The 19,383-nt window shown below is 38.1% G+C and overlaps 2 protein-coding genes across 3 annotated transcripts in view; one reads left to right on the top strand and one right to left on the bottom strand.

Moving 5' to 3' along the window:
- ccdc71 (coiled-coil domain containing 71) overlaps positions 1-12,270 on the top strand; it is a 33,881-nt gene extending 21,611 nt beyond the window's left edge. Inside the window, exons 2-3 of one of the 2 annotated variants that reach the window (XM_056242451.1) lie at positions 9,579-10,576; positions 11,833-12,270. In XM_056242451.1, coding sequence (XP_056098426.1) covers positions 9,620-10,576; positions 11,833-11,871 — 996 coding nt within the window. In that variant the 5' untranslated portion in view covers positions 9,579-9,619 and the 3' untranslated portion in view covers positions 11,872-12,270. Of the gene's footprint in view, positions 1-9,578; positions 11,682-11,832 lie in introns of those variants that run through there. The other variant, XM_056242450.1, reaches the window with a different exon arrangement.
- Positions 12,271-18,206: 5,936 nt separating this feature from the next.
- stab1 (stabilin 1) overlaps positions 18,207-19,383 on the bottom strand; it is a 45,918-nt gene continuing 44,741 nt past the window's right edge. Inside the window, exons 67-69 of the mRNA XM_056242527.1 lie at positions 19,065-19,211; positions 18,543-18,650; positions 18,207-18,441 (exon numbers count right to left, since the gene is read on the bottom strand). Coding sequence (XP_056098502.1) covers positions 18,403-18,441; positions 18,543-18,650; positions 19,065-19,211 — 294 coding nt within the window. The 3' untranslated portion in view covers positions 18,207-18,402. The remainder of the gene's footprint in view (positions 18,442-18,542; positions 18,651-19,064; positions 19,212-19,383) is intronic.

Raw genomic sequence — 19,383 nt, 5'->3', positions numbered from 1 at the left:
TTTCTGAGTATTTCTACATTCAAATGGCTGTGAATCAGTAGCAGACGCTAAAATGCCGGCTAAAATCGACTGGAGTTGTGACGTAGTAACTCCACTGGGCGTCTCCACACGCAACGTCTTGGAGTGAAATAATGATTGGTGATAACTTTGATTAACTTCGGATAATAATAATTAACGTGTATATAATACTGTTGCCCCACCGGTATTGGGGATGTAAGCTAGCGGGAGAGACAGAGCTCTCAGCAACGGGCAGGGGGAGGGTCGTCTCCGTGCCAACGGCTCCGCCCACAACGCAGAGGCGAATTGCTAATGAGCTACTGCCGCTCTGCTGAAGCGAAGTCCCAGAAAACGGCACAGGTTTTGTGATTTTGGCTAAAAATGGCATAATCATAATTTAAAGACCACTGGGAATGTTTAAAAATAGCTCAAAATATGATCGGAGTGGGACTTTAAATCTTAATCCTAAACCTACGCGACTTGTCCTACTCTTAGACGTGTGTTATTAATGCGTTTGACATGCATTTGTGTGTTGCTACTGGTTGCAGCAATATTGAAAAACTTTTTAAAATTTATTTAAAGTGAGTTTGTTTGGTAAACCACTGTTTAATAAACATTTTTTTCCCTCTGCTGTACTGAAAACATACCAAACAGTGACTTCAAAACCGAGCTGCGTACTGAACCATCCTTTTTTGGGGGGTCTAACGAAAGTACGTTAACACTAAGAGCAAAAAAAAAAAGCAAAATTGGTCAATGTTATGATTTACTGACGTATAATGCAATAAAATAATTTTTTGATCACTGTACAGCGAGTATTGGCAAGTATTTCACAAGGCCATATTGTAGTTGCCCTTCAGTCCTAATGTATTTTTATCTGGTTTTCTATAGGGGTGTGAATTGTCACTGTTCTCACGATTCAGTTTAATAACGATTATCATGTCTTCGATTCGAAATCACGATGTGTTGCATCCTCACTTTTCAATATAACTGCTAGGGCTGGGAGACAAAAATCGATTCATCTAACTATCGCAATTTGTTTTTTGTCCTTGCTTATAGATGAGGTTGACAGAAGTTAGCCACTTTTGTTCCAACAGAGGATGAAATGTTTCGTTATCCATTTAGTGACGTAATATCCCAAGTGGACGCGACACTGAAAAGCCCTCGTGTTACTCATATGCTGAGATGCTGAGAGAGAAGACAATAGAGCTGATCTCGATTAAAACACCCACGTGATTATCTTCCAATTCGTCTGTCTATTAAACCTTTGACAAAATAATTTTGCAACATGTTGCTGCTGACCCAGAGAGAGTGGTCATAAAACAGCTTCACAAACAGTATTTTCAACCTCATACTATCATTATTTGTATGATACAACAGTTCAAATTATCATAGAAGTACTGGGATGAAAGTTTAAAGTTCAAAAAAAGTGTAAATATGACTCATCTTATACATAATGTACAGTCTGTATAAGTGTATGATTTAACTTTTTTCCCCATGGTCTAGTGTTAAAAAAATGGCAATACATTGCAATATCGAATCGCAATACTTGTAGAATCGCAATTCTTAAAAATCGCAATACATATCATATCAGCACCCAAGTATCGTGATGGTATCGAATTGGGAGATAGTTGTATCGTCCCAGCCCTAATAACTGCACATGCCTACATTTTTGTCAATGAAAATATGTCAATGAAGCAGTCAGATATATGAACTAGGGCTGGGCGATAAAACGATAACGATAATTATCGCGATATTATTTTTCTCGATAAAACAATATCAAGAGTTCGATAAATGTTCGATAATGTGTATGCGCCAAAAGCGGAACGAAACTCATTTGAACCGCGCGAGCCTCACGGACTGTTTATCCGCTCGGCTCAAAGTCCAAACGGCAGCGCGCGTGAGCTCACTAGACTAGCAGACGCGTTTACTCTGATCGTCTCGCTCACTAGATCCAGTCAGAAGCGCTTGAATTCAGCGAAGAACACAAACGTCTCAGTGATTTAAACCAGTTTAAAGGCAGATGAAACAGCTCTGACAAACAGGAGAAACACTGTGTCCAACGATACAGTCAGAATCTGATTTGAAATCCATTTACCATGGATTTACTGTAACGTTGGCCTAGTAATATTAACTGCACCATGAAATGTGGGATATACATATTGAATTGTATGATATTATTAATGTAGAGAATGTATTAAATGACTAATGGAATATAATTACAGTATTTAATAATGTATTTAGGCTACCGTTTTTTACAAATACCATAGAAACCATAAAGTAAAATGTTGCCATGCTAGTGAGCTGTTATAGGCTATGCCTGGTTTTATCTGTGGTTATCATGATCTAAATGCATGATATTGGATCACCAATGGTTAATTTTAACAAAACTCAAACAGTCAGAATAATACATTTTACCAAATAAAAATGGGGTCGTTACATTTTTTTTAACAGATGTTACTGTTTTTGTTAATGAACATAAATTTAACATAGTAAATCTGCATCCTAACTCAAGCTAATACTACTATCAACTCACTGTTAAATATGCGCTTTGAGACAAAAAATGTAATATTAATATTGCAGCCTGCACTGCAAACTGTACTGAAGATACGTGCCTTGAAACAATATCCCTCATTAGCACATGCAGAAACTAAGAAATATATTTTTCTATTCAGATATTTATTTTGTTAAGGAACAATGACAAATGTTTGAATGTTCTAACGTTACCTCAGATTTGTGAGTAGTTTAAAACCACAATTAACGCTCTGGTTTCTACAACTTTCACTTAGGAGCAAAAATCTGTCTTTAAACTTGAAAGAAATAAAGATTTGACATTTATCGTGATAATTATCGATATCGACTGATATAAAAAAATTATCGTGATAATTTTTTTTGCCCATATCGCCCAGCCCTAATATAAACTCCCATTTTATCTGCTCCAAGAAAGTACACTTCCTTAATGTTGCAAACATCAAACAAAACTTAAGTCTGAACACAGCAGATGACAGGACCACTTAAAAAGCAAACATCTGAACACACTGTAAAAAAATGCAGTTGGGTCTCTGTAAACACCCTAGGCTCCACAAACGGCAACAAAAACAAACTGGGCCAACCCGCACCACGAAACATTAACAAACAGTGTTCCAGCCAATAACCAACAAAAAGGATTTGGGGGTGGGGTTTGGGGAGTAAGTGCGCGGATGAGGAGGGAGGGAGGGTCTAGCTATCCTCCGTTTTGTTTGACAATACTTTGAACGTCAACAAGAAGTGACGTCACCCAACATCACTTAGAGCGCCTTTAAGTTGTGCGCAAAAAACTCGTGTACGCATGCAACCTCACACACACACACACTTGCGCACCCACACTCGAGCTCATTTAAATTTGTAAATGGGGAGTGAATTTTTTATTTCTCGCTTTTGTTTCGCCTCCCTCTGCCATTTTACGCTACTGCGAGAAGCGCATATGTGACTAGGGCTGCAACGATTAGTCGACGTTGTCGACAACGTCGACAATAACAATTTGTCGACAAATATCTTTGTTGTCGAGTAGTCGTTTGATCTCACGTGACCTAATGTAAGGGCCTGCAATCCCGCGATTTGAACGCTACGGCGCTGTAGCGCTAGAGTGTAGTGCAGCCCTTACAAATGCTATTGCGGTAGAAGAGAAAACAGCGCGAATTATGACAGTGCAAACGAATCCGAACTAGCAAGGTTTAGGTTTGGGAAAGTTTCACAAAACTTCAAATCAAGAATGCTGTCGTGTGCAATGTTGGGGTGCAAGAGGAAACATCCCGGCAAAAGAGGAGCCGGTGAGAAGTGAGTGTTCTCCAGCTGGAGCTAACTAACCACCAGCGGCAAATCTCTCTTTATTAGAGAATGCAATACTACTAATAATAGTAATAATATTATCAATAGTAATATAATTACAGTAATGTGATGACTTATTTTGTATAGAATAAAGCTTGATCGAGCTTAGGAGTCAGGGCTGTTTTTATTATTGTAACACTATTAGTATATTAGGTATTATTATAGTCTTATCACTTGCCTGTATTTTGTTCAATAATCATGAAGACTTACAAAACGAGATGTTATATCCTTCCTATGATATAGGAAGAATATCACGGCAGTCACTTTATCATACTATAAATTAAAAGGGAATGAGAACGTCTCTGTCAGCTCAACTGTCATGTAAAAAAAGATTGTAATTTTATAATTATAATAATTGTTTGCAGATTAATATTTTACCATTCTTTGTGTCCTGAAGTAAATGTCCCTTTTTCTGTTTCAGTTCTAAGAAAAGCAGTGGGCCTATTAAACAATGCTTAGAGAGCATTTGTGTGTGATTTGAGTTGGACCGAAATCTGAAAACTTAAAGAGAATGACCTGTTTAGTTGGCTCAAAGTTCATTAAAACAACTATTTCAAAAGCTGAAGTGATTTTCTTTTTTTATATTATAGTTAGAATATGTATAACTCAATGTTTTAACTAATTGGAAAAGCTGAATAATCGTTCCAAACTTACTGATTAGTCTGCGAAATAATCGACGATTAGTCGATTAATCGTTCTAATAATCGTTAGATTAATCGATTATCAAAATAATCGTTTGTTGCAGCCCTATATGTGACTAATGATGTCAGGGAAACATCGGTAGGCTATAATCGATTATGGTCTATTACTGCTTCAGTGCAGAATTGTCCAAGTCCGCATCGCGATGCAGCAATTAATTTCAACACCCCTAGTCTTCCATCTTGAACGTCTGAGTGAACTCAGTCAAACAGATATGATTCTCCTGCACTTGAACTGTCTTAATATTGAGTTCTACATTACTCTTCAAGATTGTCTTTGTGCTTTGGAGTGTTTTGTAATTCTTGTAAGACTCATTCAAGAGAAGAATCGACAAATAGCACTGGCAGATGCCAACAAACATGAACAATCAGTACGTTACTTTAATCCACGTGACATTCCACGACCTGACAAGGGCCGATTCTGCATGTTCAGTCGATGAAAACAACCTCTGACTGAAGCCAGTTTCTGTCACCGTGTATCTGTTCAGTGTGAATTGGCCTTATGATTTTTTTTTCTTGTCTGTTACAACATGTAAATTAAGATATTTTTGTGATGTTAACCAAATTTGGTAGAATCTGACTGTTGGTCCAGTGTTTTGTCACCCTAGTGGCCAAAATGTAGATTTTTTTTCTATGATAAAGTACTTTGGGCGATGTAGGTATTGCTAATTAATTCTTTAACATTTATTAAGTATTTTTTTATCCATAATGCATTCCTTATCCTTTATGATCATCAATCATCTTGGATTTCATAATTTTACTTGGGATATTAAGACTTGTTTTCATAGATTGCATCTGGTCTATTGTTTTGTTTTGTCTTTCTGCGCTAGCAGATTTTTTCACTTGTTTACACTTGAAACAAATGTAAAAATCGACCAGTGCATTAAGATAAAACTTAGAAACTATGAAAACAATATCTCATGCAGTGTTGCGACTCATTAGGGGTTAAAGTGCAGAAGGTGCATAGGCACCTGTTATGTCCTTTATGCTGGGTAGTCACTGTGTCAGATTATTCGATTAATGACTCCTAAATTCTTGCTGTAGATAAGAAACATGTCAGTTCAGTTCAAGTTTATTTATATAGCACGTTTAAGAACAACCATGATTGACCAAAGTGCTTAACAAAATTCAAGATAAAAAATAAAAATAAAATAAAAATACACAAACAATATACAATAAAAAATAAGCAACAATAGGTCAAGATATCACTTGAATTGAAAGCCAAGGCATAATAATGGGTCTTAAGCAAGGACTTGAATGTTACAATGGTCCGAGCTTTCCTTACATGAATAGGTAAACTATTCCAGAGGTATGGAGCAGCCACTGCAAAGGCTCTGTCACCTTTATTCTTCAACCTAGATCTGGGCACATCGAGGAGCAACTGATCACAAGACCTCAGCGCTCTGACAGGTGTATGGACATGTAAGAGCTCCGTTAAATAAGACGGTGACAACCCATTTAAAATTTTAAAAACCATTAATACAATTTTAAATTCAATCCTGAAACAAACAGGAAGCCAGTGCAGCGTGGCTAAGACTGGTGAAATATGGTCGCGCTTTTTAGTCCCGGTTAGAAGTCGAGCTGCTGCGTTCTGGACTAACTGTAACCCCGGATTTCCACCAACTGCAGAACGCCTGCGGATTGGCTCCGCTGCGTGTCGGATCCGTGCTCCGCCGTCCTTCAATACCTACCAGATACGGATTTGTTGCGGAACGGCTGCGGCCATGACTGACAGCTGAAGTCACGAGGAGACACGATATCTCGCGAATTTACGTTTGATCGCGCGATATAACAGGATGTACTTTCTATAAACAGAACCACAAAACCAGCAACAGTTTGTTTCCATCCAGAGGAGTACAGGGGAAACAACTATGTGCTGACCTGCTGATCTCCCTTTTTTGTGGAGATTATTGTGATTCTAATACTATATTTATAATTAAATATAATCAACTTATAAAATGCTAAATGTTTATTTAATTGGGTTCCTTTTTGAATGTATTGGGAAAGTAGTAGGCTGAGTAAATAAAGTTAACTATTGTTCTTGTTGGAAAAGTGAAAACTATATTTTTATTTTGGAAATTACCGGATGTTTTATTTAGTTTCTGCTCGACTTCCTGCGGCGCTCTCCGGCATCCGGCAAAAATAGAAACTCTGCGTATCTTCTCCGGAGGGCTGCGGGACGCCGGAGCTGGGACGGAGTCGGAACGCAGCCGTTCCGCAGTCAGTGAAAATGCACACATTGACTTTAATGGAAACCTATTGACTCCGCCGCCGTTCCTGAGCGGATCCGCAGCCGTTCCGCAGTTGGTGGAAATTGGGGGTAACCGACGAAGGGATGACTGCTCCAATCCAACATACAAAGAATTACAGTAGTCTAAACGGGACATAATAAAAGCATGTATGACTTTTTCAAAGTCTTTGCGTAGCAGGTATTGCTTGACCTTCGCCAGAAGCCTCAGCTGGGAAAAAATGGTTTTAACAACTGAACTAATCTGTTTATCAAATTTAAAAGCATTATCAAAAATCACACCCAGTTTCTTGGTAAAAGGTCGAACATGTGATCCTAAAATACCAAGAGCATCTACACAGACATTAAAATGTACCGCACGACCAAACACAACAATTTCAGTCTTATTATCATTTAGAGAGAGAAAATTCTGATCCAACCAAATTTTTAGTTCACTCAAGCAGTTCAGCAAAGGCTGGAGATTATCCTTCTCATTGTTTTTTTACAGGCAAATAAATTTGAACATCATCAGCAAAGCAGTGAAAAGAAATGTTATGTTTTTTAAAAATGTCAGACTTAAGGCTGATTTATACTTCTGCGTCGGACCTACGCCGGAGCCTCTACGCTATAGACTACACGTTGGTTTTCATTTATACTTCTGCGTCGTTGACACGCAATTACACATGCAGAGGGAGCATGTGAAACCCGGGGAGTGGTTCTAGCAGATCAATCACAGCGCTTGCGTCCGTGTAGAATTGAAGCGTTGTTACATTTTTGGAGAGGTGCACGTCAGGGTACGCGCGCTACACACAGCCTACGACGTAGCTACGGCGTGAGTTCGACGCAGAACTATAAATTGGGCTTTACACGTTGCTTGCCGACCAGTCATCGCTTGCCGTCTTTAACGATGTGCGTAATGTCTTTAAAGGCGGAACTAGCAACTGACTTTCGGAAACGAGCATTAACAAACAATGTTTGTACTAGCTTAGTGCTAATTTCAGTACTCACCGGGTTATTGCAGTGCTTCCGCTATTCGCCAGCATTTCTTTTTTCACTCTGTCGTGGTACTCCCTTGAGAAAATATAAAGGCAGGAGTACTGTTCCCATAGCTCAATGAACCTTTCCTCTATTGTATAATTCCACCTAGCAGCACCAATATCATAGTGTCTCTTGTTTCGCATTGTTTGAAAGCTGTGTATGGAAGAGCTTCTGTGCTATTATTGGTCAACATCATGGAAAAAAATTAAACTTGCTATTCTTTCTGTCTTGACACTGTAAAGCACCGGTTGTCGTTTCAGGACAGTGGTCCTACAGCATTTTTTTTTTTAATTTATAGGAATGCACCGTAGGGTTAGCATAGACTAGTCTACTTTAATGCTCTGCCATGACACTAAGCTTGACGTTGACTATGGTCTATAGAGGGCGCAACAGGATAAGAAATCTCAACCAGTTAAAATTTCAAATAAATGCATACTCTGAGAGTGCTCCACGAGACACGTTCTAATCTAATGCATGCTGCATTGTAACTATGGCTGAACGATTTTGGAAAATGATCTAATTGTGATTTTTCTTTTTTTTCTTTTTACCAATATTGCGATTGGGATTTTTTTTTTTTTTTTTTTTTTTTTTTTTTAGCTCTTTATCTTCTGTATTATTCAACAAAGACAAGCAATAAATCATTGTATTGCCTAGTAGGGGTGGGAATCTTTAGGGACCTCATGATCCGATACTTGATCTACTTGTTATTCTTATTACAAAATCTTATTAGTAAAACCATTAAAAGAATTTTTTACATTTTATTACATATGTATTTAAAAGTACTTTTTAAAATGATTACACATTAAAAAATAAATTAAAACAATTGCATGTTAAGAATTTTAAATGGCTGATATAAATTAATATAGCTTCAAAACATAAAAGCTAGTAAAAAAAGAGGAACAAAGAACATATTACACGCAATAAACAAAGAGTGCTCTCAGTATTTTAGAGTATATCTGAACGTTTTCCTTTCAAGAGCTGTGAGTGATTTTTCTCTTTCTTGTCTTTATTGTTGTTTTATTTTTAATGATGAAATAGACAGCGGGAGATCCGATAAGCTGCATTCACACCAATGCACAGATCTCTTGTGAAATATAAGATGAGGTTTGTCTTTTAAATCCCTTAAGATACAACTGATTGTTTACATTAATTTCGCGTCAAAGCATTTTAGGATGAAAGTAGCTACATTTAACCACACAAAACTGTCCAAACTGAAAACCAGGATGTTGTATCTAGTTGAGTCATGGTACTGTTTAGACCCAAAATAGCCAATTTTGCGTCTAAACAGTAAAACAGTGTTTTACCTAACAAAAACAGTCAAAACTGAGTTGGATGTTTTAGAGGGAGTAGTTTAAATCTAGCTCTACATCTAAGATACAATCCAAAATGCTTGTCTGAAACGTCTGCTGATATGTTATGGCCAACCCAGTTGAACTTCTACTGTTTTAATAAAACACACTTAATCTTTTATGTGCAGAAACTGCTAAACATTTTGTTGCTGTTTTACAGAAGAATGTTAACTGTTCTTTGTTTGAGTAGCCCAACATATCAACATTGGCACATTGTGTTTGTGATGGTACTGCAGTTGGGAAACCTGTTTGAAAACAGTCATGTATTTTTGCTAATCCATTTGGTGCTAATTTTTGCAGAATTCATACTTCACCTTTAAAATGTACACTACCTTTAAAAGTTTTTTAAACTGTAATTCATATGTGCATCTGTAAATCATCACCATATCCTTTTCGTATTCACAGACACCTGAAGTCCTTATGCATACCAGCTGTGAAGGTGCACCATGAATTTTGAAGAGCAGGGCATGGGGAGGGTAGTCCATTCCTGGGCCAGATTTGCCCCAGCTGGACACACTGCCCTTGAAGAGGCCCTGAGGGTCTTTAACCCCATGTCCAAGGATCTGTCAAACACTGAGAGACAAATGATGTCCTTTCTTCAAGAGCTGAGGAAAGAAGGAGCCAAGCCTGTAATTTTGAGGAGCAAAGATGTGTACGGATACACGTCTTGCACCACAGAGCCAATATCTTCCAAGATTGGCAGCAAGGTTCAGAAGGTGCAGAAACCTTGCAAGAAGCGAGGACGGAAAGGTTTGAGCAAGACCAAGGATGTGAATTACTCGATGCTCAGTAGAGCAGCAAAGGACATTCTCCAAAACCAACCCAAGATTCTGCTTACCAATCTCTCGGTGGACCGTCTTAAGCAGAATGTTGCAACGGCAATGCTAGATAAACATTCTGTTCAAGCGCAGCAGTGCCTCAAGCTAACAAACATAAAGGGGTTGAGCGGAGGCCACACAGCAAGGCTGCAAATTCACTTTGGTGCTGATTCGAAAAGCGCACCCAGTTTTGCTGTGGGACGGCCACCGGATCGCTCTGGAATTCCGTACTCTCCCACAGAAAATGGAAGTCAGACATCAAACGTAGTTGCCTTGGACAACAAACGCGTTTTGTCATGTCCGTTCAAAGTAGATGATGCCCTTATTGGAGACTCTGCCCCAGTAGTCTGTCAAAATGGGTTTGGTCTTAAAGATGGTAGCATTTATAAGAACATCGGAATGGTGTCAGGTAAACCTGATGTGATGACCAGTGGTCTAGACAATGGTTCAGTGAGGAGACTCCATTTTCAAAGCTTCAACTGGTCCCAGTCGACACTCACCAATGGACAAGACGTTTCTAGACTGAATGGCAATGGTCTCGAGTGGAAGGTTATAAAAGTCGACGATTCTGTCACAGACGAGGAGGTGAGGAGGAAGGCACAGAAAATCTTGCAAGTTAACTTGTCGCCTGTGATACAGATCCATCCCCTTCTTGACTCTGTATAGACTTTTGCTGGGGATTTGTTTTTGTTTCCTCTTTTGTTAAGTTTTCTTGTTTTGCAGAGTTGCATTTTTTTGGAAACGAACCCTAGGTTAACTCTGGATGGGAGCATTACAGTTACCTCCAAATTTTGCAATTATCGTCAAGTAGTTACTGACATCATAATCCAAAGATGGGATGCTTTTTTTCCTGCTCTCACAGTATTTTGTTTCCCCAACACATCCCAAACTTTTTTTGTATTTTTTTATCTAACTTCTGAAGGATTGGACTGATGAACAAACCCTTATTTATGACTATGCAGTTCCCAGAGTGCTCCTTTTGTTGGAATATTGTGGGCATGGACTGCTGTCTTACTGGATAATGGGAACAGACTGAATTTGTAGAGTGATTTATTACATGCTACTGCTTGAAAAGACAATGATAGCCTAAACTAAGTTTGTCTTTGTTTTCTACATCCTTCGATCCTGTTGATGTCAATGTTGCCCAGGTTTTTTTTTTTGACATCACCAGTTTTGTAATGTTAGTCTGCCGGCATAGACTGCATATGATATTTTTAGTTTAGATTCTAACATGTTCAATTTGGGGGCACTTTTTTGAATATTAATTTAATTTCAGGGCAAAATAAATGGCCTTATTCTTTGAGAAGAGTGAAAAATAACTGAATCTTTGTACTCTTTCCTTCTCAACGTACTTGTTTCATTCTGCAATCCACTACTCATAAATTCCTCAAATTTTTATTTTAATGTGCCAACCCTGGTATTTCATTTCTTCAAAGTTGTGTTGGTGCCATGAACACAAGGAATTGAAAAAAAAAGTTGCTTCATTTTCTGAGTTCTCAGCATCCTGTCAAGCAGTGGACTTGCCTGTCCATTGATTGAACGTACCTCAAACACTTGAATAGGATATGTTGTTGTCCTTAATCCTGTAGTTAATTATATATATCTTTCATTCCATACATCCAGGAGTTGGTTGGTCCATGTTTCTGTTTGTTAAATTGTTGCCATCTTGATTGCCTTCTACACGTTTAACCAGATTGATCTCCAATACAGTGGTCTTGATCCAGCACTAATTAAAGCGACTTCTAATGGTAGTATCTTATTGGAGAAGGCAAAATGCATTCAGGTTGTCCATTAAGTCTTGCTCAAGATATTTTATTAATGTCAATTTTCTGTCTCACCAGGTTTCATTTGTTGAGGATGTTCATGATTTATGTGCATAGAGCAAGGCACAACAGGATGGAAATTTGCTTCTTATGCACAAGAGGAGGAAGAGATGCGTGAGATTGAAGTTAGCATTCTGCAACGCCTAATACCATTTGGTTTATACTTTTTTCTTTTTTTCTTCCCCAAGCTAAAGTAGATTATGGCAATGCAGCAGTTTATTGGTGCCACAAGGCAATCGTTTAAAATTTGTTCGCGATTTAAATCGTGAGTTAACGAAAATATTGGTCCTGTTAAAAATCTTTCATCCACGGTGCAAAGTACAAGCAGAATTTATTTTCATGTTATTCAGTTTTTATTTCCATCCAGTTGAATCTGTGACACTCAAAAGCTGTAAATGTCAGTGTTGTATCTTTAGTTACTGTTATCGAGTTGTGAATTAAAATATGTTTGAGAAATGTTTGGTGTGGATTACTGGGGTCTCAGTGTGAACAGGGCAACATCAAATCAAAAATTTAGTAATTTTGATATCTCCATTAGCTGTTTTAGCAGGCTTGGTCATGGTTGCATAATGTTATGGGCAATGAAAAATGAAATGTAGTTCCTGCTCTAAAAGCAGTTTTGAAATATCTAATATACACACCAGATTGCACAAATTGAATTGTATATTACTATGCAAAGTTGCTTGGCAACCATAAATACTTAATGTTTGGCTAATGAACTTGGCAGATGTTAGTTGGCTGATGAATTGCTTATTCTGATTATAAGTATATTTAAAAAAAAAATAACGTGTTTTGCCGCAATAAAGGGTTTAGGCAAACTTTCATGTGCCAAAAAGCACTGCAATTTAGTGAATCCATAAAAATATATATTTTACAATAAATCTCAAACCCCAAGTTGGAATTTAATTGTGTTAGAAGATGAACCATCTTATTCTTCCCAGTGCTTTTGTAAAAGGCAGCAGATTTTCCACCAGGATAATTTGTCTTTTGGTCCATTCATTTTCCAGCCTTGTAAAAGAAGCAGCCCTAAAACATGATGTTCTACCACCATTCTGCTCACAAAATCAACCAACGTAGTGCTTGCCATCAAAGCATGAACGTTTTGAAAAGTCTGGTCTCATCACACCATTAAGTCTTTGTTTAACATTTCAGTATCTCGAATTTTTCAGCTTGAATGACATTGAATCTTTCACGTGCCATTGGGCAAATTCCACCCATGATGCGATATCTTTCAACAAAGGCTTTCTTCTACATTTGTGAAATGCGTAGGGCATGTGTTACCTTGTGTTTTATTTCAACCATCTGTCATGGAGGACCACAGTTTCTTTTAAGTTGCCATAGGCCACTTGGTGGCCTCCATTTCACTGGCTTTTCTGGTCTTGGCATGTGAATTTGGAGAAATGCCAGTCTTGCCAGATTAAAATAAAGCTGCTAGAAGCAATAATTGGAATTCACTGTAGGGTCTTTAAAGGCATTTTTTTTAGATGTAACAAATGAAGGTTTGTAAAAAGAAAAATGCAAATATTTCCATGTTTACCATGATTGTACATTGTGGCAAATAATATAAGATGCAAAAGGAATGATTTGATTAACACCAATAATTCTTGAGGCCAAGTCGTTTGGAATGAGAATAATATGAATTGCTGTCTCAGTATCAAACACTGTAAAATATACAGCTCTGGAAAAACATAAGAGCCCAAGACTGCAACATAGTGTTGGCCCAGATCTGTGGAATCCACGTGCACCAGATGTGGGCCGGATCTGGGCCGGAAGCTCGGCTTGTTTGATGGCTTGTGGCCTTCCATGTTCCTCTTGATCACATTCCTGAGGTTTTGAGTAGGGTTCAGGGGCCTTATTTATAACCGTTGCATACGCACAAAACATGCCCTGAAAGAGGCATAGGCTACACCACTTCCGACGCATAAGTTGTGATTTATAAAAACAATCTTGTTGGGAAAATTTGCGCACCTTCACACAAACTCTGACCCATGTACGAACATTTGGAGATGGCACAGTTTGGCGACACCGATGGTGAGCTGGAGTTAATGACTTTTTGGTCACCTTTAGACCGAACATTTTAAGAAAATTATACATATACAGCAAGATAATACAAATATAATTTCACTCCCCAAGCATCACATGAAGCTAACACCCATCCCTTCTTAAATGTCCGCGCTAGCGAGCGCGTGAGGCCGTTTAGTGAAGCTGATCTAACGGCAGATGAAGGAAACAAACTGTAAATCTTCATTATGAGTCATAATCATAAATACAGTGTGCATGTTTACAATAACAGTTTAAATAAATAAAAGAATGTTTAAACTATGTTTTACATCTGATATAAACATTTTAATTAAATATACCATCGTCATCAATGGAGTTAAACACTTCAATTACATGAAACCATTACTGAGAAGTTACAACATTTGTTTATTTTCTAAGGAATAGACATATTTGTAGTGGATGCAATGGTTTCGAACATTTTTTCTGTGGCATGCTGTGTTTTAATGTTTAATTACAGAGAGGATTGCTTATCATGATAATAGCAAATTGTCTGAGAAAATATTTTTGTGCAAATATTGCACAATAAGGCCTATCTGTTTCCATTAAAATATAAATCAATTAAAAATACTATTTGGCCAGTGGAAAAGATTGAGAAAAACGTTGTCTGGAAAGTATTTTATATTATTTGATTTATTTATTCAAAAACAAGGCAAGGATAGGCTACTAAATAATTTTTTAGCAATGTAATGCGACGGCAAATCCGCATCTGATATTTTTCTACCGTTAAACATGGTATCACGTGGATGAATATGAATATGCAAATGATATGCAGATGCATAGCAAAACTAGGCCTTGTAAGCTCCATATATGGTTATTTCGGGGAGGACAATATTTCGCTGACTGGGATTTATAAAGGGAATTTTGCGCAGGTTCTGGCGTATGCACGGTTTTATAAGTCTGAATATTTTTTACCATACGACATTTTTGGCTTTCGGCGCACATACGTTTTTAGTAAGGATCCTACGCACAGTTTTATAAATGAGACTCCTGGTCTGGAGATTGGGCTGGCCATGACAGGGTCTCGATCTGGTGGTCCTCCATCCACATCTTCATTGACCTGGCTGTGTGGAATAGAGCGTTGTCCTGTAGGAAAAACAAATCCTTTGAGTTGGGGAACATTGTCACAGCAGAAGGAAGCAATTTTTCTTTCAGGATAACCTTTTGCTTGGCTCGAGTCATACATCCTTCACAAAGACGGATTTGCCCGATTCCAGCCTTACTGAAAATCCCCAGATCATCAACCAATTCTCCCCCAAGTTTCACTATGCTCCATGCCACATAGGCCGATCAAGGTGTGGATGGAGAACCACCAGATCAAGACCCTGTCATGGCCAGCCCAAACTCCAGACCTGAACCCCACTGAAAACCTTTGGAACTTAATCAAGAGGGATAGAGGTCGCAAGCTATCAAACAAAGCCGAGCTGCTTGGATTTTTGTGCCAGGAGTGGCATTAAGTCGCCAGCAATGTGACCAACTGATAGAGAGCATTAAAGCATTAAACCTGTGATTGGAAATCAGGGTTATTCCACCAAATATTGATTTCTGAACTCTTCCTAAGTGAAAACGTTAGTATCGTGTTGTTTTCTTTGCATTATTCAAGGTCTGAAAACATGGCATATTTTTGTTAATTTGACCAGTTATAATTTTCTGTAAAAAGAAAAAAAGCTCTAAATAATAACAAAAAAATTATTTCAACTTTGGAAGAAATGTTGTCAGTAGTTTCTATTTTACTCAAACATATAAATAGTAAATCCAGAGAAACTTTTGCAGTGGTCTCAATTTTTTCCAGAGCATGAAATGCATGATAGCGCCTCACTTTGATAGAATGTTTCTAGCACATGTTATCCAGGCCTCCGTAACCAAGAAACTGGAACTTTCTTGGGTGTACCAAAGCTTATGAAAATAACTCATTCATTTAAGTTTCAGCCATAATAGTAGCCATAACCTCTACTTATATGTAGTTCGGTTCAATCTTCCTGCTCTGGTGTCATTCCAATCGGGAAACTAGCGTTAGACGACTATTTTCCCAAACCAGTTAAGCGTAAACCCCACTCCACAGTGGATTTCATTGGTAAACTCAATCAAGCAATCACCCATCAATAAAAGTTCAGTCTTTAAGGGATGACTCAGCACAGTAATGCGATAGCTGATAGATATATCAGGAGGCGTACCAATGCTATATTAGGGTTAATATTTGGGTTTAGGTTAGGGGTTTTCTGATTGAGTTGACCAATGAAATCTTTTGAATTGGCTGTGGGGCAGGGTTTGCGTTTAACTGGTTTGGGAAAAATAATTGCGATTATTTCGCAGAAGTAGGTTTTGCTAAAAGAATGGATCTAATTACATAAGCGCTTGCATTCCCACTTGGGGTGCGACAAGTTTCCTGTCACAAGGACTTATTGTTTGGACTCAAAGATGTGTTTTGGGCTAGACAGATAATTAAAAAAATAAATCCTGGTTTTAAACATCATTCTTGAAGCTCTAAAAATAACAGGTTAACACTGTCACACAATAAATAGGCTATGTAGGGAAGTGAACCAAGTCCACCAAACCAATACAAGGCCAATCTTCTGGTCTTATCGCTTTGGCATTTGAGGAACTCTGTTTGGCATAACATAACTACAGATTGCTGAATTATTGAAAGGACTGCAACTTTGGAGCTGATGTGCGCCTCTTGTCGGCTCCCGAAGGCCTCTGGGATGTCTGTTCTGGGCATGTGGTTTTGGTCGACAGCCAATTCTGGCCACATTCATAGAAACTGATGGCTAAACGTAAGAACGGTTAGACAATGTAACAACAAATGTAGTTTAGCTATGTACAGAAAATTATTTTATGTTGTTTTGAAAACGATACTGATCATCGTTTGCATGATTTTGTAGATGCGAGTTAGATTTTTAAAACTTCTTTGCTCAATGTGGTGCTCGTACTTCTACATAACTCTTCTTTTGCCATTTTGTTTTGCTGTCCGAACTTGATATTTGCTCGCTGAACAACAGGTGTATTTTGATTTGTCTCACTCAAAGTCAGCAAGCTGCATTTCTTCTCCAATACCTGGCCACCTCTCCACGTTTACTTTAAAACGTGTTAGCTTTCACAGACAAACACCACATGCCACCTTGACTACGTTATAGTCTCCTCCTTTCATACATTTCAAAGCAAACACAATGAAAGGTGTGACATGACAGATTTGTGTGTGACCCAGAAGCCTCTCTGTCTAGAGTGGGGATGGGTGTCGCTGCTTTGTTGCGGAAGAGCGCGATGAAAATGGGGGGTTGGGAAAGGAGTGGAACTGGAAGAATGGTGGAGGAAAAGCCCAGCTATGAATACACTGCAGTCCTCATTAGCCCCTGGGTCCTAAAGCCCTTGGGATATTTCCCAAATCACAGAAATTAGCAAAGAAAATGTACCTCAGAATAGTCAATGCATTGTTGTATGATCTTTTTGAAGTTGTTTATCACCACAGTCCGTTCAAAACTGTATATAGCTGTTAGGTCTGTTTTTGCTTGCCAAAAATAGCTCCCTGTATGAGGCTTAACACACTTACTGCCAATGATTGATGTACCAAATTATTACTTCAGTATTTGCAAGGCAGTGCTGCATTGATATTAATCAAACATATCATCCATACAATTAATCAAACACTATCTTTTTTTTAAAAAACATTTAGGAATAATTCAGCTTGAACTGCTTAACATACACACTCGTTTTAAACTATATTTTGTACGTAATTTTTGTATAAGTGCATTATTTATTTGTGGTTTTTGAGACTATGTTTTAAAAAATTCTAGATTGGTCTACTTTCTTAAATTCAAATACACACTCGGTTGTGATTCGTCTTTGCTTTCAAGCATCTGCCAAAACCGCAACATAAAATTTGAATTCAACTAAAGTCTAAAATGTACACTTATCTCAGTTCAAAACCCTGAACATTTTAACTTGTTTTGCCATTAAAAAACCTGAAATCCCACACTAAAATCAAAACGTGGACTTTTTTTTTATCTGACCAATTTTATCTTTTCCAATCCATTGCAGGCAAAAATAAAGGATGTTGACTTCCCATCAAGTAGTATGAACAGGTGGTCGTTTCCTCTGGGGAATTGTCACTCTTCTCCCTCCTGCGTTATGCTTCAGTTGCCAGCAATATGAGTGAACATACAAGACAAAAATACCCTTCTATTATGTCAACAAGACCTTTGGGATTATGCATTGCAGTTGGAGACATTAATGAGACCCCAGGTTTTAGTCCCTGGACAGTTGATTTTCTTCACGATTGACCAAGTAGAGAACCCTCTCAAAAACAACAGGACAGGTAAACTAACAAATGTACCCAGTGTTTTTACCAGATGTCTTTATTGAACTGAAAGCAGCACGGTAGGCTTATGTTGTCTAGGACGTAATTAGGGTCTTTTATTTTTAGGTTCAACCATATAGAAAAGTGTTGTGGCAACTTCCTCCAGCCAAGTAGTCTGTAGTAGTTGACTGATAGCAGGTAAACAAAAGGAGAGGAGGTCGACGCTGCTGTCTGTGCTAGTCGAGGAGGTTGGGTGTGTCTGTAGCGGCTGAATCCTGAAACAAACAAATATAGATAAGGATAACTCATCTACAAATGTGTTTGACCAGTAGAAATGGTCAAATAATTGCAAGCACATAAGTTTTTCTATATTTACCCCAAATGGTTCTGCAAATGCCCTGTGGCCGCTGTATAAAGGGTTTGGGATGGATACTAAAGCAGGGTTTCCACCACCTTTGGAGGAAGCACCATCTTCATCATCATTCTGTTAACGATAAATAAGACATTACACTCATTAATCTTCAACCATAATCATTATTTGCTTGGCTTTTTGGAGATGGCGAGAATTGAGGGATTTGAAATGTTGTGAAAGCAACGCGGAGATGTAATTTTTATTACTTAACAGGTGAGTAAAGTAATTTATTAAACAGATAAATTGCCATATGTAGCTCTCTGACAGATTTCATTGTAACGCATTATCTGTCGTGAAGGGTCAAATTCATCCGCACAGTCATAGATAGATACATAGATAGATAGATATAACACAGACAGACAGACAGTTTTATTTAGCTAGAAAACTAGTAGAATTAGAGTCAGACATTTAGGTCAAGTTTGTGCAACGGTAAAGTGTCTTTGTCAAGTCAAGATAAATATCTGAAGCTCCATTACGCCAACTTACCTTAAAGTACTGGAAGCGAAAGGCATCATTCTTGTGCTTGAGGAAATAGTATGCAAACCCAGCGACAATCCCAACAATGGCGAGGATAATCAGCACAGTGGTCACTGCGACACCGCTGGACTGTGAGATTGGAAGGACTGCTGGCACCTGAAAATTAGATTGTAAATTTTACTGTACGTAACACCATTAACGACTTTTATAATAAAAAAAATATTGATTGAGAATTTATTTGTGGGGTCTAGATTTTGTCAAAGCTATGCATGGCTGTCTACTACTATGTCTACTAGACAGTACCCCCTGCAGAACCATCTTTCCTGTA

Source organism: Rhinichthys klamathensis, unplaced genomic scaffold (assembly GCF_029890125.1).
Source record: "Rhinichthys klamathensis goyatoka isolate OS25496 unplaced genomic scaffold, OSU_Roscu_1.1 h1tg000727l_1, whole genome shotgun sequence".
Taxonomy (NCBI): Eukaryota; Metazoa; Chordata; class Actinopteri; order Cypriniformes; family Leuciscidae; genus Rhinichthys; species Rhinichthys klamathensis.
Note: the sequence above shows the minus strand (reverse complement) of the source record. Positions and strands in the feature narration are given on the sequence as shown.